The sequence below is a fragment of the Rattus norvegicus genome, chromosome 5 (genome assembly GCF_036323735.1).
Source record: "Rattus norvegicus strain BN/NHsdMcwi chromosome 5, GRCr8, whole genome shotgun sequence".
Classification (NCBI taxonomy): Eukaryota; Metazoa; Chordata; class Mammalia; order Rodentia; family Muridae; genus Rattus; species Rattus norvegicus.
The window spans coordinates 107,872,957-107,897,906 of NC_086023.1; the positions used below are offsets into that span (position 1 = coordinate 107,872,957).

Genomic DNA, 24,950 nt, shown 5'->3' on the forward strand with positions numbered 1-24,950 from the left:
ATCTGAGCCCTTGCTCATTTTAACACCCTTACCCCTCCACTGAGTAAAGGAAAAGAGAACTGGTGGTCTCCCTGTCTCCACTGCTGGGATGGGCACGAGGAAATATATTTTGACACAACTGAGACTCCAGTGCATAAAGGATACCATAGGAATGCATGTGCTCTGCTTCATAGGTGAGGGTGGGCCATCTTGGAAATTTTCCTTTCACAGTTTGTTAGTGTGCAATCTTGTGTCCAGTAAAAATAGGACATTTGGAGCAAAATGCTTAGATGATTAAGAAACCAGCAAGCCTATGTGCAGGCAAACTGTAATTTTGCTTCTTAAGTCACCTTTATACTTCCTGTTCTTAGCTCTTATTGCAGCCTGCCTTTTCTCTATAGATTTGCAAAGCATCATGTTTCCTCTCATGCGTGCCCAAGGTCAATGTGTTTACATTCTCAGGGGTGTGGAGTAAAACAGTTCATGTTCTTATGGGATTACTACCTTTTTTTTTTTAATCAAAAACTTAAAAGTGGTAACGGTGGCAGGAAGTAAACAAGAGCTATGTAAGCTCGAGAGGCCAAGTGACTGTGGTAGGGCAGGGGAAATGTCGACCACTTTCTCTCTGCTACTTTCCAGGGGCTTCCTTCACTGAGGCAGAGATCTTACTCCTGCATTTTGACAGCTTACCTTTCGGTACTTGGAAAGTGGTGGTCCCAGCTGCCTGAGACCAGGGCGTGTGTTGTCCACTCACAAGTTAAATGCCGGAAGTGACGCTGCAGTCACAGAGCGCTCGCTGACTTGCTCATTTGAGAGAGTATTTCTTTGCGAGTCAGGGTTATGACTCAGGAAGAAGCAGAACACAGATAAGCTGGGTGACTGATGGCAATTTGTTTTCATTGTTATTAATTAAATGGATTTGAACCCGAAGACAAAAATCCCCAAATGATTGGGTCACTTTGCTGATATGTAATGTGATATTCTGTCCCTCAGAAAGCATCACTGAAGCGCATCCTTCCTTGGGCTTTTTAATTAGGTTAACGACATCAGTTTGTTCCAAAGGACAATTTAATTAAAATGTCAGTGGTGTTGCTTAGATAAAGACTGCACCGATGCTGACATGTTATTATGCAAATTAGTCACAGCTGTTTGACTGGTAGGGGATAGTTATTTGAGTAACAAGGCGGTGAGTTTGTGCTGCTCCAGTTGTAGACATTTCACCAGCCAGTTCCTCCTCAAATATGTTTTGCTAAGTATGCAGTGCATAGTATCAACCAAAGGCTGCTGCTCTGGGCTTGGGGCAGGTTTGAGATAAGCAAGCTGGTCCTGGGGCCTTTTCCAAATGTGGAACTTGAACTGTGGATGCTTTGTGTAGACTGGAGCAGTTGTGTTTTATCTGGAAATTAATGTCCAGATTAAATTTAACCTGCATCCAAAGATCTAATTGCCTTAAATACATTTTTCTTCTCACCCCCCGCCACAGTACATATTGAGTAGTGTCAAGATGAGTGAAATACAATGATTTGGAGTACTATTTTAAAGCTGAGGCAGGATCTAGAGAGATCACTCACTGGTTAGGAGCACTGGTGACTATTGGAGAGGATGCAGCCAGGATCTCAGCACCTGTCCACATCAGGCAGTCACTCCTGTAACTCCAGTTCCAGGAGATCAGTTGCCCTCTTCTGGTTTCTGATGACATCAGCACATACATATCATACATGCCTGTGGACATACATACATACACACACATAGATTTAAAAATGAAAATAAATCTTTAAAAAGAAATAGGCCACATTCTCCTATGTACTTGCATGCTATAAAGATACTTTTTATGTCACCTTGCATAAGATGCTTGTTTAATGAGAACTGTATGGTAAGAAGACTGAGGATTTAATCTTCAGATTACTGATAACTTTAAACAACTCCTTCCTGCCTCTCCTCCTCCACCTTTTTTCCTTCTCTTCCTCCTGCTCTTCTTCCTCAATCTATCCTTAGAGATTAATAGCCATTTTTAAGCAGGAAAGACTTCAGGACATTGATAATAGAAAGAAGAATGATATAGCCTGACTACTCCTTATCCTAAATTCTTGAAATCAAAAATATTGCAAATTTTGGCATTTTTCAAATTTGGGAATACTAGTATGAAAACTCAAAATGCTAGAAAACCTAAAATAAAATTGAAAATTGTTACTCAACCTGCATTAAAAGCAAACGATTTAGTTTTGCTTTTGTTAAGTGACTTTTATTGCCTGAGTCCTAGCTTGCTTGAGGTAGTTTATTATCAGTTAAAAAGTGCTTTGTAATCCATAACCTCAGGGGCAGCCATTTCTTCAGACCTGAAGGAGTCCTTCCAACTTAGGTCAGCCCGGCCCTCAGTCTCACTGACTTAGAGCAGACCTCACAGGGGGTAAAGAGAATGAGCAAGGGCTGGGCAGGGCTCCACTGAGCTGAGCAAGGAGGGGCGGGGGTTGGAGGGCACAGAAAGGGTCAGGTGACTAGCAAATGAAAAGATTTGATAATGGCACATCCTTTATCCCATAAAACCTATAGGAGCTCGTGCTCACAGGAACCTTTAGCCCCTGCTCAGTGGTGGCAGACTGGTCTGGAGGCACATACAGGGGTCACATGAAGAGCTAGTGTGGAGATCATTCTCACCCTCTGGCCTGTTCTAACACTGTACTGTGCACAGAGAATGCACACGGTGAAGTCGGGCTCAGGTCTCGTGCAGCGCTGTGGGGATGTTTTCTGTGGGACGTTACTGGGATGCAGTCATAAGGATCCTGAGTTGCATCTTCAGACAGGGAAGTTCTGCAGACAGCAGCTCATCATTGTCCTATTCAGAGCTTTCTGTCCTAAGATCATCCTGGGCATATGGAATCATACCAAGTGTGTACTTTTACATGCTAAGTGTGTATGATAATCAGGTAATGTTTATGATGCCAGATTATGAAGTAAAAAATAAATGAGTTTCTGTTGTTAATATTAGAAAATTATCATTTGAATTATGTTACAGGACATCTTTTAACCCATGTGGTCTAAAACCAGTTCTTTCCCCACCTCCTATCCCATATGGAATCACCATGTCATGTTACAAAGTAGCTAGGCTTCTGGCTCTGATACAGTGAGATAAGAGAGAATGGGAGTCATGACTGTCAAAGGCTGCCACATGTTACAAGGGAGTAAAGGGAAGTTGTGACCTGGTTTATGGGGAGCTGGTTCCACACACTGCTGTTTCACAAGAGGCTGTTGCACTCTGCTGGGTCTTCTTTCCTATAACTTTTAGAGATAAATCAGTATATTCAAATTGACTAAAAATGGCATAGATGAATACCTTGGGAGATGCTCTGTCGGAGTAAGATGTGTAGAAAGGATACTTAGAAACCGAAGCCTGCATTTCTAAGCTGCATAAGATCATAATGACTGTGCTGAGGAGAGCCAAAAAACAGCCCGTGTCAACACAGAAGTTACTGGCCCCTGGGGATGAACAAGCCTGTACTTTTTTTTTTTTTTAAAGATTTTATTCATTTATTATATATAAGTACACTGTAGCTGACTTCAGACACACCAGAAGAGGGCATCAGATCTCATTACAGATGGTTGTGAGCCACCATGTGGTTGCTGGGAATTGAACTCAGGACCTCTGGAAGAGTAGTCGGGTGCTCTTAACCGCTGAGCCATCTCTCCAGCCCCCAAGCCTGTACTTTTAAGAGGATTTATCTCGTTTTATTTTATTTTATTTTACTTATTTTTAGGACAGGGATCACCAAGTGTCCCTGCCTATTTCGGAACTCACCATGTAGACCTTGATGACCTTGAGCTCACAGAGATCTGCTTGCATCTGCCTCCTGAGTGCTGGGATTAAAGGTGTGCACCACCACACCTGGCTAATTGTTTTTATTTTGCTTGTAAGAGCATTTTGTCTGCGTATGTGAGTGTCTCGTGCGCATGCCTGGCACTCGTGGGGTTTAGAAGAGTGTCAGATTCTTGGAAGTGGAATTACCGATGGTTGTGAGCTACTGTCTTAGTTACGGTTTCTGTTGCTTTGAAGAGACACCATAACTACGGCCATTCTTATAAAGAAAAACATTTAATTGAGACTGACTTACAGGTTTAGAGGTTTAGTCCATTGTCCTCAAGGCAGCAGGTCTTGACATGCAGGCAGACGTGGTGTTGGAGAGGTAGCTGAGAGATAGGAAGTTATCGGGCAGAGGAAGTGGCACTGGGCTGATCTTGAGCTTCTGAAACCTCAAAGCCCCCATTCCCCACATGTGTGGGAACCCCCTGATACACTTTCTTCACCAAGGCTACTTCTCCAATATTGCCAGTCCCTATGAGTCTATGGGGGCCATTTTCATTCAGAACACTACAGCCACCATGTAAATCCTAGGAACTAACCCCAGGTTCTGTGAAAGAACAAGAAGTACTCTAACCACTGAGCCATCTTTCTAGCCCTCCATACCCACATCTTCCTTCTTGTTTTAACTAGCTTTGTGCTGGAGCAGAGGTGCTTTTCTTCCTTGTCTGCTCTCCCACGACAGTGCCCCTCTCTTGGTCTTCTAAGTCTTCTCTTGGAATCTTTTCTTTTCACATAGAGAGAGTCCAGTGGTCAAAGGCAATGCTCTGTTGGCCTTAAGCAGCCTTGCCGTCGTGGTGTCCAAGCATGAAGCCAGCCTTTCCTCAGAGTCTGATGGAGTCCTAGAGGTGAGTTGGGAGGATTTAGTACACGTGAGCTTTTGTTGCAACTCTTCGGTCTTTATTTAGGTGGCCTGCGCTAGGTTTGTGAGGTTAAATTCTGCGACTGCGTGGACAAATTCTGCCATGTGGTGAGCCCTTACTGTGAGCCCTCCTCCCTTCCTGACTTGCTGTTACATTTCTCTCTGTAGTTAAGTGGCCATTTCCCTTTGAAGGTGACATTTTATTAAACGGGCTGTCTTTTTATGATTACATCACGAGTAACCAATCTTAGAAGGTTAACCAGGCTTACAGAAAGTGAACAATACTGTCAAACAATGATAAATAAGCTGTGTTTACACATTGAAAAACTTGTACTTTATATTTTAATTGTAGATGTCAGTGATAAAGTGCCTGTTCATTTTTGCAATGCGTTTATTTCTTAATTAAACATCTGACAGGCTGGCCAATAATCATTTCCAATGTACTTTTTCAGATAATTCATATCTGTCAAAATAAAAAGATGCGAATTTATTCTTGTTTCAAGTTCTATTGTCTGTTGGCTATCATTAGCTAGATATGTGCCCTGAGTAGTTAAAGAAACAAAACAAACATAGGTTTTCAAATAACAGAGTCATATATTTAAATTTCATTACCTTGACTTATTAGCTACACAGCCTGTGTGTAATGATTTCTCCTGTTGGAAACCGTTTCCCCATCTATAATGTGGAATGGCAGTACTTCCCAGATAATAGTATTGTAAAAACTAAATGAATGCGCTCAGGTGTGCACATGCGCGCGCGCGCGCACACACACACACACACACACACACAGAATCTCACAGTAGATAAATGGTACGTCTTCATGGGGTTGGTTTGGGATTTAAGGTAGGATCTCCTTATGTGGCCCAGGCTGCTGACCTTACTGCTCTATCTCACCTTCTCAAGTGCTGAGGTTATCTCTCTCATCTCATACCTGGCACTGTACTCTCCTTTCCTGGTGCTTTTCTGGATAGAAAGAAATGTACTTCCCATCCATTTAAAAGAAGAACTGAAAATGTATGGCCTCTGAAAACCCTTGGAATTGAAGACAAAGTTGAAAGGCTAGGTTTAGTCAGGCAAAGAGGAAACGCTGACAGAGTGCTCTTGAAATATCTTAGTACAGTATCCCCACTTAGGTAAGATTTTGTCCTGCATCCACCATTTACAATTTAGATCCACAAGGTCCTATTCCCACCCCGTGGGTAGGCTGTGGACACAGATTCATCTGAGCATTTAATTAATCCTCTAATAATGGAGAAGAGAGAATTATCCAGAGTGTTATTGAAGTAGGTAAGTTTGAACTCTGTGAACCAAGACAACTACCCTTGAGGGAAAAATGTGTCTACCTGTAGGGCACCACCCAGTGCCTTCTCTCCTGTGGGTAATTTTGGTGAGACACGTCCTGGTAAAGGGAAAGATAAGCATGACCTATTCAAACCACTACTCGGACCAAGGCTGTTGAGGAGGATTTGTCCTTGAAGTGATCTCTAAGTCAGGAATAAAACTCCTCTTATGGACTAAGCACGGTTTTCCAATGTTATATTAACAGGCTTAGGATCTACTTTATCCCTGCCTATGGAGACAGCTCCTACCTCTACCTAGACCCAAAACCTCCCCAATAGACTTTAGGCTCTGGAGCAGTCAGCTCCTTGCTTAGGCCTGCTCTAATTCTTCTGCTCTTCTCACTTAGTAAACCTATGCACTTTCACAGTTACTCTGTGTCTTGCCTGATTTGTTGTTGGAAACAAATGACCTGGGTATCACATCTAGTGACACTGTCACCAATGAGCAGGAGAATCAGTCCTGTGAGGTGTAGACATGTAGAGAAGGGGATGAGGCCTGGGATTAGTATGTGAATGGTAAAGGTATAATTACTTAATATTCAAATATTTAACACTGAACCCAAATTTTTGTTTTAATAATAACAAAGACAAGGAAATATTTCATTTCATTTAAAGAGCCATGGAATACTTTATTTAAGGCTACATACTAATTAGATCTGCAACCCTGAATGTCCATGCATTTTATAGGATCCCTTTCCTTGGGGGACCATTATGGTGAATTACGAGTTGTGAGGTTAATTTCCCCGTAATAACTGGAGGTAGAGCTCAAAGTTGAAGTTCTAGATTCTCATGTGCTTTCTCTCCTACTTCCAGTCTTGTCAGACTGAGAAGCAATGCAGGCTGAGAATGGGGCTCTGGTTTATTTTTATTGACCTTGCCTTTAGCCTTTTATCATTACAAAGTCCAGATCTCATTATTTGATTAAAGTTGAACAAGTCTGACCAAAAACAAAAGATCTTAAGATGAATGTTTCTGACCCTATGGCCACGGGTGACTTTTATAACCAAGTCTTTTATTTTAGTGAATGTAGTTTCTTATAATTTTTTAGTTAGGTGAATGGTCATGATAATTGATGGACATCCATATGTAATAGGGGACAGAGATGCAGCCATATGTAATAGTGAACAGAAATGCAGCCATATGTAATAGGGACAGAGATGCAGCCATATGTAATAGTGAACAGAGATGCAGCCATATGTAATAGGGACAGAGATGCAGCCATATGTAATAGGGACAGAGATGCAGCCATATGTAATAGGGACAGAGATGCAGCCATATGTAATAGGGACAGAGATGCAGCCATATGTAATAGTGAACAGAGATGCAGCCATATGTAATAGTGAACAGAGATGCAGCCATATGTAATAGGGACAGAAATGCAGCCATATGTAATAGGGGACAGAAATGCTACAGACATTGGCCAGACTGTTGCAGGCCAATTGGCCACTTTGTGAGATGGTAAGTCATAAAGTTTGGAGACTTTAAATTTCCTTTTTGCACCTTTCTCTTGTACATGATATTTTCATCACAACACACTAAGCAGAGGAAACCTGAGTATCTTCTGCTGTAGCCTCTGTCTTCCCACTTCTGATAATCATTGTACTATTGTTGGGGAACAGGTACATACCTGTTGGGACATACCTTTGTCAACTCTATTCACTCATGCATTCCAAGCAGATAAAGTTTACTTTTGGAAGATAGCCCTTCATTATTTAACAACAATAAAAGTTTAGATGCCAACATACTTTAGATTTGTTATATTTTTTCTACTGTAATTTCACATTGTTCCTCATCTACAGGTCCAACCTAATTTCCTTCCAGTGAAAGAGTGGGTTTCCATGGTGCTTAATACTGTCCTGGTCATTGTGGATAGCCATTACCACCCCAGAGGTCAACTGTTCACCTGCTTTTATCATGTAAGTGCAAGAAATGGAGTGACTAGAGTCACCAAGGGTTGACTATCTCGACATCCATTGTCCACACGAAAAATATATATAACGTGGTATAGTAATATCTGGTTCTCACTATAGGCCTGAAGGTGCGTGTGTGCGTGCATGCGTGTGTGTGTGTGTGTGTGTGTGTGTGTGTGCGCGCGCGCGCGTGTCTGTGAAGACTGGTGTGTGTGTGAAGACTGGTGTGTAGGCTCCATGTTTGACTGAGTTGGTTTAGGATATGCACCACGCACCAGCAGTATGAAAGCTCCAGTCTAACGTATAGTCAGGGTCAAGGGCGACATTTGTAGGATAAGTGGCTCTTGGAATATATTTCATCTTTTCTGTCATTATTTATAAAATGAAAGGAATAGCAGCCTCCTCTGTAGTGAATGCCTCACACCACCTCTTAGTTTTGGGCCTGTGGACTTGATAGTTCTCCATTATCATTCTTGGTCTCCTTGTTCATGAAATAAAAGCCAAAACCCTGTGCCATGCCTTTCCGGCTTACCAAAGACTGTGAAGGTGAAATTGGTTATGTAAAAGTGCTTTATTTTCAAAACAGCAAAGTTCTTTGTAAATACCAAGTAATCCTGTTGGTCACATGAAAAACTACTGCCACCCACATTTTTCTCGGCTTCATGATGGCATCCTAATGACTAAGCAATGTGAAGTGCGCATCTTGTTGCTGTCTAATGCTCCCTTTGGGGTTGTGGCATGGCTTTGCTCCGGCAGTAGTATATAGTTATTTTGGTTCTGTCCTTTCGGTGGCCATTGCTTAGGTGATTAGCGAGATCATGGCCAGTCAGCCCAGTGCTGCGGACTGCAGTTGTTTAAAGAAGTGTGGAGCACAGATCCTGAACTGTTACGAAGGATATGGTTTTAGTTCAGAGTCCATTGCCCATGATCTTCTCTGTAAATGCAACTCTTTTTACCCTGCCCTTGGGAGGACCAGGTAGGTCTTAATCTGGGGTCTAGGGTCCAATGCTAGATTTTAACTACAGTTTTGGCCAGAAAAAGTAACTTAATAGGTAATATAAAACTAAATTGGAAATTAGATTTTGTTCAGAGAAGGAATCCTCCAGAAAAGGAATGATTTGTTTAAATTGTTTTGAAGCTTATAGAGTAACTATGTGGGTCAGAGCAAGGCAGTAGATGAGAATCCTAGGCATTCTGCTTAGTTCTTATGAACCAATACAGAAACTCTTCATTGGCCAGTTCAGAATTGCCGCTTACCTTCTCAATTCTTTTTACATTATTACTTATTTTAAGGACACATTTTAAAAGTCACTTCCTTTATTTCCTGTGTCATACATAGCTGAGTCCTTTTAAGAAACATTGTCATTTGAAAACATATTAGCATTCAGTATGATGTCCTACATGCTTGATTTTTATCCTTCAAGTACTAGAGCTTAGGGAGCCAATACTCACAGAATAAAAACACATTGTGCCGTGCTTTGACTGCTGGGGATGAGGCCACTTTTATGGCATGTCTGAAAATCCAAAATGGATAAGTGAGGGTGATAAAGCGGCTTTCTTCTCTTTTTGAGACATATTCACAAAATGTATAGCATGTGTGGGAGAGTTTCTAACACGGACTCTTGCACATGGTGTTTCTGTCCAGCTACCCTTTGATTTTATTAGGGCTGTTATTCCTGTCTCTTCCCACCATTGCCTATCAGAAGGCACATGCAGAGCCCCCAGTTTCCTTTTGAATAGCTAGTTATTGCTTTGTAACCAGAAGCTTTTAGAATCTCAACTTCCCTCTTAATTAAAAGGAATTGACCCCCTGTAGAAAATAATCCATCTATTAGGTTGTGTTCCCACACAAAAACTTGGGAGATGTGCCAAATAGATGCTTGTGCTGAACTTCCACCTGTTCCTCTGTAGTAAACGTAACTCTTGTCCTTTCTCTTTTCTTTTCTGGACAAGTCCTAGCTTTCTGGACAATTGTAATGTGGCATATCCACATTCAGATAGCTTTACTGTTAGCGTTCCTGTTACATGCACACAGGCTTTTAAAAACATTGAAACTGAATTTATCCACCACCTCTAAACACAGGCACTTAGAATTCCATCTCTGAAGTTTCAGAGGAAGCTGGTTACTCAGTAGTAGATGGGCACACGGACTGGAAGCTGAGTGTGTAGCAAACACAGTCAGAGTCTCCTTTTTGTGCAGGAGTAGAAGCTTGCATCGCTGTAGCACATGTGATAGCTGTGCAGCCTTTGTGTTTAAGCAAGAGGCTAACCCGATTTCTTTCTTCATTCCCTAGAAGTCCTATTCTGGCGAGAACACGGCAAGTGCTATTGCGCGCTCTGCCGCCGCCACGGCTTTGTCTCTCCTCGTGCCGGTTTTCATTATCTCTTGCAAAGAGAAGGTTGAGGAAATCCTGAACATGCTGACTGCCAGGTTACCTGGGAAACCAAGTGCTGATGAATCTCAAGCCGTGCAAATCCACATGGGCCTTGCCTTGGGGATGTTTCTCTCTCGCCTGTGTGAGGAGAAACTCAGGTACAGTTGATTGAAGCATTGCTGTTTCCTTTCTGTGACTTAGGTGATGGGGTTATGTATACATGCATGCAGGTACCTAAACCTTGTGTCTGAGCAGTATGTGCTTGCTAAACTTTTTGAGATGGTTGAATTGATTTTGATATATGGGTGAATTTGGCTGCCTAAAATACTATATGGGTAGTAGTGTTCTTTAAGGGATATTATTCAAGTGACTGGTCACTTGAAAACCATCTCAGGCTGAGATAGAAGTACACCAGCCTTAGGGTGCTGTAAGTGTACCCCTTCATCATTGCTCCTTTATTGACATCTCCATAAACTGGGAAGAAACAACTGGGGAGTCCCATGTAGCAGAGGGGTCCTGGGTGGGAGTGACTGGATCACCTGGGAGCAGCATGCACTCAACTTTAAAATGCTCTTTTGTTCTGACTACATTTTAATAATCGTTAAAGAGCCCTAATCTGTGCACATTATGCTGAGTTCTTTATCCAGTTTGATTGCTTGTTTTGTCGGCTGCTAGCATTACCAGGGAATGGCGCAAGCAGGATATAAAAGACCCAGGTGGAAAATCCCACTAAACTTGTAGGCAAGTTTTCCTACACATCCATTAATCTGTCTTAGTTTTGTTAATAATTGGTCTTTTCCTGTATTTTATATTAAGCCTTAGAGTTTTAGGCACCGAGGCTGATTGTAGGACAGTCTGACATGAATATTTGTTTACTATGAATATTAATGGTAGTGACTCCGGCTTCAGCCACTTCCTCCTACACTGGAAATAGGATATGGGGGAAACATCTAGCTATGATGTCAGATGTCCTTATATTTCCTAGTTGGTAGCATTTAGTGGCCCCAAAGCAAACACTGTTGTGGATAAAATGGAAGGTATTACACAGCATCTAAAGTGCTCGATTTAAGTTTGTGTGTGTAATTTACTTACCTTGAACAAACACTATTGTGTTTTGGGGAAGATTACTATTGCTCTTGGGGACTGTATATTTCAAGAGGACATATTTAGCTCCTGGGAACATCTGTCAGACAAGCGGATGACTGGCATAGTAGCTGCAGATGAAAATGAGACACGCCCAGAATGTTCGCAGAGGCCCAGCTCAGGATGTGAACAAAGAATATGCCCCTTGCATGGGAATTGGCGCTTGCGTTCCTCCTGTGCCTGATAGAACATAAAGTGTTTTGTAAAAGCTTAAGGCTTCAAAGTGATTTTCCCCTTTGCTGCTGTGCAACAAATGGCACTCTCCCCACCATCTGTCTTCAGGCTCTTCCTCGGTTTGCTTTTCAAGCAGTGTGTTTTTACATCTAAAACCGAGCCCTTGGCAGTTCAGTCGTAGGCGACTCGCTTCATCCCATCCTGGCTGGGCTCACGTCTTCATTAACTTGGGATAAGTTGCTGCACTGGCTTCATGACTATCAGGTTTGCACTGGGGTTTGATTTAATCATGCTGCCTGGAAAACCCGCACGTGCATGCTCAACTCTCATTCCCAGGTTACCTTCCACCCCGTCTCTCTTACTTGAGTTTGTACCTGTGGGGAATCCTGCGGAAGGACACAGGAAGCTCGTCCACAGTGGGTCACTCAGAGTACTGGTAGATTGGTTTGATAGCTTTTTAAGACAGGGCCTGTCTATGTGGGCATGGCTGTGCTGACCAGGCTGGCCTCAGGGTTGGAGATCTGCCTCCTGAGTGCTGGGGTTAAAGGTGTGTGCCACCGTGCTGACTACCTGCAGATGTTAGCTCTGCCTCATAGCATTATTCCTTCTGTGGGCCCTGTGTCTCGAGAGGGTAGTCACCAACATATCATAACCCCTGGCTCCCACTTACCCACTTCTTCTAGATCAGAGAAATCAGAAATATTTGCTCTTTCTACCAGTAGATGTTTCACTTGGTAATTACAATATTACCAGATGTTCCAACTTTTCAGACTTGTCATTTTGTTGTTGTTTTTTTTTTCCCTCAAATAAAGGTTAGGGGCTGAAGAGATGCCTCAGTGGTTATGAGTGCTTGCTGCTTTTCCAGACAACCTGAGTTTGACACCTAGTACCTTGTTGGTGGCTCAGTGTAACCATAACTGTAGCTCCAGAGTCTCTAATACACCCTGGTAGCTTCTAAGGGGAGCACACACTCCTACACAGGCAGCAAGCACAGACAGAAAATCAAAAATAAAATGAATCTGAAAAATTAAACATAGGGGCCGGAGAGATGACTCAGTGGTTAGGAGCACTGGCTGCTCTAGGGCTGGAATTTGATTCCCAGTACCCACATAGCAGCTCGCAAACACCAGTCCCAGAGCATCCTGTGCCATTTTCTGGCTTCCTTGGGCACCAGGCATACACATGGTGCACAAATAGGCATGCAGGCAAAACACAAGTGAAAGAAAGCTAAGTACCAAGAGAGCTTTTGGCTTGAAATGGGTGTGTGAAGTACCCGTAAGAGAACAGACGTCGGCACCGCACTGTCCCAGGTACATTCTCCCTCCTAGCAGAGACTCCTCACATCCGGCTCATGACTTTCCTGAATTTGAATTTCTATTTAGGATTATTCAGGAAGGTTCACTACAGGAAGCTTCTTGCCTCTGCCCTAACCTGTAGAGGATGCAAATACTTTATTCCTAAGAATAACTCTAAAGGAACTTATTTATTGAATGCCCCTCCTATACTCTGTGTGTGTGTGTGTGTGTCTGTCTGTCTGTCTGTCTATATGTCTGTCTGTCTGTCCATCCACCTGCCCACCAAGGCTTCTCTCATGCCACAGTACAATCTATGTTGACAAGCCCCACAGCAGTCTTGGTTGGGAAGCTGTAAAGTGTCCTCTGGCTGCCTGGTATCGTTGGGCTGCGTTTTATCCAATGTGGTCTGCGGGTGAAGAGAAGGGGCTTGAGCTCTAGGAACCCCAGGGCAATACAGGGAGTGAGGAAGCCCACAGCTTTGCCTGAAGAAAGAGCCAGAGAGCTCCCTCCACACTTCCTTTAACTATCTAGTCTTAATTCTCAGTAAGACGATTATAAAGACCAGTCATTACACAGAAGCACAAAAATGTAGGGCTAGGTACGTTTCCCCTTAACAACTGTTATTAAAGGAAAATGCTAACTGGCAGCCCACACAGCTAGACATGGAGTCACAACCTGCATCCCTCCCAAGAGAGGAGAAATTTGGAATGAATAACAGCTTTATCAATAGTTTTATTCAATTTGCTTCAAAAGCATCACTTTTATATTCTTAGAAATGTTTGAAATTGTGTTCTTCAGTGGTTTCAAATTTAAACACACAGGGAGAAATCAAAGGAAGCTTTAGGGCTTATTGTTTGTAATTGGTTATATCCTTCACAACCTGAGTACTGAACAGTTTTCAGTTACCCTGTCTATAAAATGGCATATACGAGTCACCATATTGTTACTGCATTTTAACATATAAAGGAATGCTAAAATTTCCAGCAGATAGTGACAGAAGAAGACTTTATTTGAAGAACTTTGACTCTTTTATTAGCATGTATCCATCTGTATATATGTTTACATGTGTGTGGTGTGTGTGTCATGGTGCACATGTGGAGATTGGAAGATAATTGGTAGGAATCATTTGAACTCCATTGTGTTGGTTCTGGAAATCAAGCACAAATGGTCAGGCTCAGTGACTGTGTTAGACCAGCACCCTTACCGGTCAAGCCATTTCTCTGGGCCAGAATGCATTTTCTTTGTCTTGTAGATCCAATCCAGAGTCTTAGGCATACTGGGCAAGCACTCTACCATTGAGCCTACACTCCCAGATATGCCATGAACATGAATAGTTGAGTGATTATCAGTAATCCTTTGTCCTCGTCTCTTCATCTAGTGACATGTCTGGCCAACAGATGAGCCTTCTTCTGATGAAGTCCTTGGATGCCCTGGAGAGCTGCTGTTTCGACCCCAGTCTTGAACACAAGTACGTTGGCTATGTTCATAACTCATGCTTAGAGTCTGGCTGATACTTGCAGTAAGCTTCGGAGGCTGCGCTGAAGCGTGTGCAGGATCTACTCTGGAGCTCCATGGCAGAGAGTGCTCAGTAGTAATGGTAAAGAAGCTTGCACCAAAGCTGCTTGGTTCCAAAACCCTGTTATCAGTGGACAGTTCCTCATATGCAGAGCACTGTGTGCCATCTTGTAGCTTAATCCTCCTGTTTCCAAGACTTTTGTCTTGCTTTGGGCATACTGACCAGGATGCCTCACTTAACCTTGCTTCAAGATTAGCTAAAATGATTTGAATAGGAGTGGACAAAGAGAGTCTGTGACAGTTTGAATTTCTCTGTAAAACCATCATCTGAGGCATCTCGTGGAAACAGCCATTTATTATATCAGAGGTTCACAATCTTTTTAATGGGTACGGGTCTTCCACAAACCCCTGTTTGGTCCTCATGCTTTGTTAAGTTTTTTGTTTTTGGTTTTTTTTAAACGAAACATCTTAACTTTTATGGTCTCAATCTAATATTGAAAGATAACAGAATGAAAATAATCATAAAAGAACAAGAATGTAAAAACTGTTAAACATGCTAGTGTACATCTAATCTCTAATCCCTGAGAGTTGTATGGCTGAAGAATATGGTTTTGTTAGGTTTTGTGGATTTTTGTCAACAATAGCTTGCACCTTTTGACTTGTATGTTTTGGAATCTCTGTCCTTCTAAGTTTGAATGCTCTGGGGTCCATTGTTCCTAGAAAACACAACAGATCAGAACAGTTTGCCCTTTCCTGTTATCCATAGATAGCATCGAGTTTGTTGGGCTCAGACTAACAGAGTACAGTAATGACGTAGCCATGCAAAGGGAAGCAAATACAGTTGGTCTCTGTAGTGGGCAGCACTGATGACATCTTCATATGCAGGATAAGACTGAATAGAAACCTGAGGACAGTTCTTCAAGAGATCCTCATGGATCCTGTGACATCTTTAGAGTACAGTCTGAATACGGGAAGGGGGTGTGAGGTTGAAGCCTTCTGAATATAGAAAATGACTAATGAGAGGAGTGAAGACATGTGGTTATTGTTCAAATCTAAGTCTAATTCTGAGTCTAATATTTGCATTCCTATTATCTGACTGGCCAATAGGTAAGACTTCTGCATCAGACCTTTCCTTTCTTCCTGCTCATTCTCCCAAGAGACTCCCCACAGCCATAGCTCAGGATGTTAGAAAGATATGGAGAAGCTTACAGTTCAAACACTGCAAGGTGCTCACCAACTGGAACTGTAGAGAACACATGCTGTTTGCATCCATCGCTATGGTATATGTGTTCTATGTCTTAAAGGTATCACCTGTCTAAGTGTTCTAACCTTAAAGTTTATTTTCATGATTCTTATTTCCTCATTCTTTTCCTCTCCTGATTCTCCTCGTTGCAGTAAGGAGCAGTATTTAAGAGTGGGCCTGGACAGGGGCCACTCCCACAGAGGAATGTGAAACACCTTCTCACTGGATAGAGAGGTGCTTGTTTTTATTTAGGTCCAACCCTCCAAGCAGGCTTCCCTCTCCCATCTAAACCTCAGCGTTCCTACTGTTAGTGGAGCTCAGTATTTCCTCAGTCCATCCATCAGCGCCCTGAGCTGTCAGCCCTGGATGGCGGTCTTTCTCAGTCTTGGGCTTCTCTGGCACTTGTCCAGCAGCTGCATTTCATATGTGTGCCTTGCGTTCTTCAGTCCTGATCACAATGGAGAGAGAGCTCGAGGCAGGACTCTTCATCAGTGTGAACATAAAGAAAGCTAGTCTCTGAGATGACACTCTTGCTTCGTAAGTGGCACAATTAAGAAGTGGGTCTAGGACGTCTGAATTCAAAACCATGTTTCTTCGTCTTGTGTAATACAGTGTGGAGAACATAGTTCAGTGGGAAGAGAGCATTTCATACTTGGAAATAGGTGACATTATTATCGCCGTCATCATCGACATTCAAGTGTCCCCACGAAATAAAGAAAAAAGAAGTTATTTCTCCTTTTCTGACTTGGCTCAGGCCAAAATGCCCAGAGTATGGCATAATGGGCAAACCTCCATCCGCCACTGAGATAGTAAAAACACTGTTGTAAGATGATTAAATATTTCTACTTCAAATGAGAGAATTCTCCCAGAGCAAATACACCAGGATTCCCTGATTTACTGGGTCAGACTCTGGCTGCTGAGAGGGGAATACCTGTGCTGGGTGTCTGGCGCTATTACTAACATTCTGCTGCCACCTAGTGGTCATCTCTTTGCCATCGCAGTCCTGACAGCCCTAACTCTGGTCCTGTTATTCATCAATGACCTGAGCTTTGGTTAATTACTATTGAGCTGTTACAAATACAATAACATTTAAATTGTGCTTTGTAAAGGGCAAAGTGCTAAACAAATGTTAACTGTTATTAGAACTAATTATGATGCGGCTTGTACTTAATCTGTAGGATTGCTAGCAGTAAGCTAGGGAGTTCGAGACTTGTCTGTGATTATCTTAGAAGAGTATTATCACAATCTCTCAGTTGATATGACAACATAAACAAGATCTGGGTATTATTTTGTGGGTGTTTTGCTGATAATGTCTTAATACACTGTGATAAGACATTCAAATAAGTAATAGCAAGACAGCAAGCAGAGTTTTACTTGTTCGTTCCCTCCCTCCCTCCCTCCCTCCCTCCCTCCCTCCCTCCCTCCCTCCCTCCCTCCCTCCCTCCCTCCCTTGCTGTCTTTCTGTGTGCACATGCATGCACCTAGTCCATGCACACACACAGGAGGGTATTGGGGGGGTTCATTATTGTTTTCCATTGTATGTCTTAGGATAGGGCTTCTCACTGTTCTACTGTTTTGGCTGGGATAGCTTGTCAAAAGGCTCCCAGGATCTACTGTCTCCATCTCCTCATGCTGAAGTGACAAGCACACATGACCGTGCCTGACTCTTACACCCATGCTGAGATTAGAGCCTCTTGCTTTCAGAGCAGCACTCTTACCCACTGAGCCATCTCTCCAGCCCATGTATAGAACCTTATAATTAAAATCCCCTCTAACTTTTTCAGTTAATTCTATTTCAGTTAGTAATATTTATACTAGCCACTCCAAAACTCCATCGAGGATCTAACATCAGTTGTTTTCACTTTAGCAGTTGGAGGCACCAACCCTTAACTCCCTTTTGTTTTCAGTGGATGGATCATGTGAAAACTACATCTGTCCAAGTGATTTGTGATATAGAGCTGGCAGATATAGCCAGAAAATCCCAGAGTGGGTCCAATGGGTGGAAATGGTGAGCTAATCATTTTAGATAGTTTTTAAGACTTAGGGCATTAAATTATGAAAGATTTGAAATGAAAAGAAATCTTTCGGGATGCTTTCTAGGTTTAAACTAAAAATTGGAGGTGGGGGACAAAAATACATTCAAAAGGTCAATGGATTATTTAATTCAGAAGAGAAAGACTAACATTTGAGAAATACACTAAGGGTATCAGACTTACTACAGATATCATTCAACATAATCTCTGTCAACACATGCATACACAGTTAGACTGTGCAATCATATGATACAGTCAGCTAACACTGCAGCTCTGAGTAGAGCTGCAACTGTGCCTTAGATCTCTGGTGTAGAAAGTCACATGTCCCTTTGAAGTGCTGCAGAAGAACTGTAGTCTAGGATACCTTGAAAAGCAGAATCGGCAAACTTGCTTGTTCATTAAGAACAGTAAGCCCCGATTTTTATTTGAGTATTGAGAGAAATCATCTGTCCATACAAATACAACATTTGACTGCCTTCATGTAGTTTGGCAAGAGATAGAAATTGTGTTTTCCTGATAGAATCTTATATAGTATGTTTACTTTTGGCAACTAAACATAGACATCAGGAACTGTGCATGTGTGTGTGAGTATGCACATGTATGTGTTTCCCCTCTCCCCCCTCATGTAGATGCTCTGTCTACCCAACACTTACAAAACCCAGTTAGCCAATTTTCCAGCACACAGCAAATACTGGGTTAGTGCCTCTGTGCATCAAGTTGAATACCGGAGGCTGAAGGTATACTTTAGTGAAGAAAAATAAAAAAAAAAAAAAAAAAAGATATCTTTTGTCAAAGAACTGTGAGGTTAGAGAAGAAGTAATTCCCCAAAGAGTTTCTCTTCATAATTTATAATTAAAATTGTAGGGCATGCCTTATACAAGGGGCCATGTAAGAGTTTTAAAGAGATTCTCTCCTGGGCTTGGGATGGTGTCTCAAGCAAGAACCATTTAAATATGAAGGATAAGTAGCAATTACATAGTCAAAGGAAGAACAGTAGTCAAATTTGTCAAAATATGAATCAGACTGTGTCTAATTATACCGTTGTCTAATTCTGTCTGCTCTACATGTGCCAATATGGAAAGATAGCTTAAAAAACTTTCCCTGTAGATCCCTAATTAAAACAAAAGCTTTAAATTCCTTCCAATCAAAAGTAGCCTTCCTTCAGAAATTTGATTGGCCTCAGAGCATGTAGCCCCAGAGCGTGCAGCCCTGGGCGCTGGTTTAGCTGGTGGGAAATGCATTAGCTGTTGAACTTGTTAGGCTGCTGGGAGCTGCAACAGCAGCCCTGCCTAACTGAGGGATGCTGGAGAGTTGGCAGCTCCACACAGGACTCCCTTGTGCTGTTTGTTATGCAACAGAACTAGAAAAACACTGAGTTGCCTCCTCATGGGTATCATCATGATACCATGCAGGGCATGACGGGGCCTTGGGCATGGCAGGTGGAGCCACAGACTAGGGACGGAAGTCCCTTTTTCTGATTGTGCTCTCTCGAAAGCTCTCTGTGTATTCTTAGCACATCCTGAATCCCATGTATCCTTCCTGGTCTCTACTGTCAGGGGTGGAAGCTGTGTTTACACAGGGCTGTTTAGGCACACGTAGTTCGAGTGTTCATAGGAAGGTAACTGACACCAGCCAAAGGCATGAATGCTATTTAAGAGAAAAATTACTTTCCATATGGATGTTGGAGAAAAGCCCTGGAATGCCTGCTTTAGCTGTGTATACCATGTTGGGGGTGGGGGGAAGGGGAGTGCCAAACCAGCACCAATAGCATGTTTTCTGAATGCTTGGCATTACCTCCAGTTAAAAAGCAACAGTAAGGAGAAAAACTTTAAAAGGGAAAGATGGCCATAGGTGCACTGTGTTAGAATACTAACCTGAATTTTCTTGAGAGCAATTCTTTTCTTTAAATGGTATGTGTCCTTTCAGGGGATTGGGACACAAAGCCCCAGATTCCAATTGAATTGTCACAAGGGGTAACTTTTGACAAGCCTGTCATTTGTCCATTTTCTCTTCTGACCTAGTGGTACTCGGAGAGAGCAGAGGGGAGAGAAGGATTAATGTCATTGTGCACAGATGAATGCACGGTTTCTTTAAGAAAGAGATTCCACTTGTTGGAGTTGACTGGGAAACACGGGCGCTCAGCACCACTGTGCTCTGCACTGATTCTGTCTGTAACCAGAGCGCCTTCGCTCCCACCCTGGAGTTTGACCCATTTCCCCTTAAGCATGGGCCAGAGGGGAGGATGTGGGAATTTCTGTGAGGGCAGAAATAGAGCCGTTTCTCACCAGAGTTTAAGTCAAACTTTGTGTGTTTGTTACTGTCTGGTGGGCCAGGGCTTTCTGATGCTTGGTAGTTGGTGGTGGTAGTGCTGGGTATGTCTACGGGGAGATACTCGTTCTCTTTCTCCCTCTATTCCTCTCTCTCTCCCTTTGCCTCTCTCTCTCCCTTTCCCTCTCTCCCTTTCCCTTTCCTTCTCTCGATAGATAGATAGATAGATAGATAGATAGATAGATAGATAGAGAGATATGTCTGTCTGTCTGTCTGTCTGTCTGTCTGTCTGTGTCTCTCAACCCTCTACTAAGGATTGAAACTAGAGCCTCGGTCAAGTATATTACTAATGACCTCCAGTCCCAACCCTGCATGTAGGTTTTGGTATAAACTTTTCCTTTTGAGAGAAGAAGTCAGCAGTCACAGAGCACCGTTAGCCAGGCAGAAGTGGAACCCTCTGTTACACTTCAGTTTCAGAGCCCCATGAGCTCCTGTGGGAGTGTGGAGCAGTCATGTTGTGTGTGACCCTGACACTGTCTCTTTTGGCATCCAAGCACCGGCTGTATACTGGGAGTTGGACTTGCCCTGTCCCTCATGAGCCACAGCAGCCACACAGAGTCACGCGTTCATGTGGCAGCATCCCTGCGGAAGCTGTCTGCCTACCTGGATGAGAGCGGGAGCCAGAGCAGGACATTTCAGGAGGTAGGCAGAGGGGGTCTGTCTCATCTTGCTCTGCTGGCTCTTGCTGCTATGTCATTGCCACTTTCTTTGTCTCATAATTCAGTAGCTCTCTGACTGAAACCCCCACTTAGAGCTGCAGTAAGCAGAAAAGCTGAGTGGCAAACCATCTATAAAATGCCGTGAGGCTTCCAAATCGTCCTTAGACTCACCTGGTGTCTGAGATGAGAACCATTAGAGAATGCATGCACCTTCTGGAGGGCAAATCAAGGCTTTCCAGAATTGTCCTCAAGTGAAATGCAACTTTAAAACCAACTCAGAAACAAGCTTAAGAAGCCACAATAAGTGCCCACTAGTATGAAAATGATGGAGGAAATTCCCTATACCACATTTCGTGAAAAGGTTTTTTTCTACAGTGTGGAGGAAAAATATACATCAATAGAGCTGGGGTGACACCACTGACATGTGACCCACGCTGAGCTGTGCTGCGTTAGCTCTGGGTCATGTCTTCTCTGTTGTGCCCAGGTAAAGCTGAGCTGCCCACGCCCCCCATTGGGAGGGGCAGGGATGACCTTGTGGCCGGGCCAGATTCTCCTTCTCATTAGAGCAGATTCTGTTTTCTCCCAGCCTGCCCACAAGCTATTGATGGGGACATAATGGCTGCTCTGTTTCCCGCCCAGCTCGTCTGTTTTCAGCAATGGGCCTTGTTGAATTGGGGAATTTCTTTGTGACACAGAGGGTTGAAGTTTTGTTCTAGGTATGCACTGCATTTCCATTTTTTAAGCAGTGTTGTGCACGATTTAAAAGCATGGATGCATATATAGTGTATCTATACATGTAGAATGTACTTTTATGTCAAAGAAAGAACTATTTGATCAACCAGCAAAAGCCAGGGTATTTTAACAGATGCTTTTGTCTGCTGTGGTCTTTTGATTAATAAGTCCACCAGGAAGTAGTCTTGGCCCTCCTCAGATGTTTTATATCTGGCTGCTTCCTTGTAAGTGGCTTACATTGTACACATCAGCCAGTGCTAGGAGTTGAACTTTCTCCTTAATCGAAGCAGCATCTTTATGAGGAAGGGCTTGTTGGTGAATACTGGACACTGCAGGAAAAAGCACATTCATGCTCTTAAACATAGACTCTGCTTTGCAGAAACTCACTTTCTCAAACTTACGGGCCCTCCAGATGTCAGCTTGGGCCACTCGGCTCCCATTATCAGTTCTTCTTTATTTGTTTGTTCATTCATTTACTTGCTAAGTTTGCACACCCATACAATGACATCTGCAAAACCCCTCTCAGCGTCACGCAGTTCCTGTTCATTCATGCTCTCAGGCCCGCCTAGGGATTGGAAACACAGCTGTTTCTCATCTTTACTGCCCTCTCCTGGGAGTGTGGGGTGGAGACCAAGGCACTTCATAGCTAGTAAGGACCTATTTTCCTGTGCTGTTTGAATGTGCTGTGCGGTGGCATGGCACTGTAAGCCAGATTTGGTTTAGAGCCGTCGTAGTCAACCTTCCCAGTGCTGTGACCCTTTAATATAGTTCCTCATGGTGACCCCCAACCATAAAATGATTTCTGTTGCTACCTCCTAAGTCTAATTTTGCTACTCTTATGAGTTGTAATATAAATATTTCCAGAGATAGTGGGTTGCCAAAGGGATCGAGACCTACAGGCTAGGAACCACTGGTCTAACAGCCGAAGTCCTTAATTTGAATTCTGGTTCTCCCTCATAGCTATGGGCATCTGAGCCTTCAAGTCCTATCTAAGATGAACCCCATCTTGAGCCTCTTGTGAAACACAGTATAAGTCAGACAGCAAACTGTACCCAGTCTGCAGTGTCTGTATCTAAATTCAGTCCTTCTGGGGAGAACTTTGACAGATGAACTGTAGCAACCAAGTCATGGTCTTTGGTTTCTGCCCGTAAGCAAACGTTCTTTTCTGCTCGGTTTTCTTCTCAGGTCCTTGCCTACACACTTAGCTGTGTGTGTACATCAGCGTTCAGTGCTGGCATTATTGAGGCTGTGGAGGCTGAAGAGACTATGACCAAGCTCCAGCTGTTGGTGGAGAACAACCAGCAGGTTGTTATGTGTCCCTCAGTGTTTCTCTCCTCGAGTTTCCTGTTGCTGTTGCATGGTGCTGACTGACTTACTGGGATGGACTCTGCTGTGTCTAGAACAGTGCCAGCAGCCCATGGCCACCAGATACCCTTCTCTTGTTTTACTTCTCAGCTTCTGTGGACATTTGGCTGAGAATATATTGACTGACTGTGGATATCAAGACAGTACATCTCTGGCTGAGCTAGCTCTCAGTATGTAGACCAGGCTGGCCTCAGTCGAGATCTGCTTGCCTCTACCTTCCCAGTGCTGGAATGGAAGGTGTTTTTTATTTTAATTTTTCAAACCATTACTCTATATTCATAAAATCCTAAAATATGTGGCTAGAATAAAATTCAGGTAAAGCAAGAAACTATGTTGAGGGGAAGAAATTTGAATTTGTAAGACTTACATAAGGGTAATGACAAAACTTTAAAAAGTTATACATGCTTATAGGGCTCTGATTAAGTCAAACTGGCAAACTCAAGACAGACGATTTCCATTCATAACTGAGGATGTAAAGGAAGGTTTAAATTCTTAAAAATTATGCTTAAAACGTTTGCTCTTAAATAACAATCACCCTTTAAAAAGGAACCTTTGACATTCGCTGTGATCTGTGCTAAGGGAGATGAGCGCTAATCACAAGAAAATGCTGCCCAGCTGTGCTTGTGTGAGATCCATAGAGTTCCTCCTTAGAGTCAGTTCACAGGGACAGGAAGTAGACTGGTGGTTGCCTCTAGGGTAGGGGGTAGGGAAGTTTAATAGCAGAGTTTTTATTTTTCAAGATAAAGATAGTTCTGAAGATAGTTCTGCACAACTGTGGGAGTTCTTGATGCCCATGAGCTGCTGTCTGTGCTGGAGACAATGAGAAAGAATTGTAATTACAACGTGCCATAGAATCCCCCTCATAGGACTCTTCAGAAAGGGTTCTCCGTGTCTTAGTGCTGGCCTTTGTGAATTACTTCAGGAGCCACTGGTCTTAGTGATGTCATTACTACTCTGTGAGCCTATCTGTGGTCACGTGTTCAGGATACACTTTGCAGTAACAAAGTCAGAAGTGTCCGTATGCTGCACATTTTCTTGCATAGGAGGTGACTTGACCTTGGTTGGTGAACCACTGGCTTCTCACTTGCCGCACCCTGTTCTGAGAATTTAGATTGATTGAGCTTTTGATTGACAGTAAGAATTCTCCTAAGGCAACAGCAGCAGAACTCCCTGCGTCAGACTCTGTTTCCAAAGTCCATGTAGGGATAGGAGCCCTAGAAATGCTCGGTTTGCTCTGTACAGTGTATGTTCTATATGAATCCTAATCTACGTCTTGTTTTCCCTCACCCCTATTTTTGTTTGTATCAGACTTCAGGCTTTGCACTGGCCTTAGGAAACTTGGTTTATGGGTTGTCTGTGTGTGGACATGGAAAAGCTGAAGACTTGGGCAACAGACTTCGCCCCAGCTGGATTAAAATTGTCCTGTCAGAGGTAAAAGTCACCTCCTGCATGCTAGTATAAATTTTTAAAAGGGGGGAAAAAAAAGAACTGATTTATTGGATCCTTTATAGAAACTGCTAAAGTTCTGTAGCATATGTGGGTAATTTCAAGTGAAAGAGACATCTACTTTTACAAGTCGATTAACATGTCAACCATTCAGATGGTTTTATTTTTAAAAGCTGGCTACTTGATTATGCCTTAGCTTTTAAAACAATGTTTGATTTTCTGAAAAAATGGGTGGCTTCTTATCATTTCTGTGACATAGCTGCCGTGACGTTTTACTTTGTTTTATTCTGTTGCTATTTGGGGGTCAGTTATCAGTTGTTGATTGTATCGATCCTATGTCTTTTTTCAGTCTTGGCCATTGACTTGCCTGTGTAGCAGTAACTCATGTAAATTTCAAACCTGAGGTGCTTCGCTTTTGACCATTTTGATTCTTGGTTTGCAGGGTGCCCCCACCATGCTCTGTCTGGCAGCCCTTCATGGCCTGGTGGCACTGGTAGGCTCCGATGTGGATGTCATGCAGGTAAAGCCAGGGACTCTGAAGGGAGGGAACTGAGATGACTGTGTAACCATAGCAGCCATAGAGTGGTGTTGGCGTACTATCTAGGGGCAGAGGAGTTTGTGCTCATGGTAAAACAGTTACTCGGGGGCCTTCAGTTCCTTGCTGTGTGAAAAAGTACTCTTAGCTGAGAATTCTGTCT

At 42.9% G+C, this 24,950-nt stretch overlaps 1 protein-coding gene across 5 annotated transcripts in view; it reads left to right on the forward strand.

Moving 5' to 3' along the window:
• Positions 1 to 24,950, forward strand: part of Focad (focadhesin) — a 321,997-nt gene that overhangs the window by 262,468 nt on the left and 34,579 nt on the right. For all 5 annotated transcript variants that reach the window (NM_001427695.1, XM_039111093.2, XM_017593754.3 and 2 more), the window contains 8 exons: positions 4,572 to 4,680; positions 7,834 to 7,950; positions 10,239 to 10,477; positions 14,310 to 14,399; positions 20,545 to 20,692; positions 22,627 to 22,746; positions 24,115 to 24,237; positions 24,695 to 24,772. In NM_001427695.1, the coding sequence (NP_001414624.1) occupies positions 4,572 to 4,680; positions 7,834 to 7,950; positions 10,239 to 10,477; positions 14,310 to 14,399; positions 20,545 to 20,692; positions 22,627 to 22,746; positions 24,115 to 24,237; positions 24,695 to 24,772 (1,024 nt within the window). The remainder of the gene's footprint in view (positions 1 to 4,571; positions 4,681 to 7,833; positions 7,951 to 10,238; positions 10,478 to 14,309; positions 14,400 to 20,544; positions 20,693 to 22,626; positions 22,747 to 24,114; positions 24,238 to 24,694; positions 24,773 to 24,950) is intronic.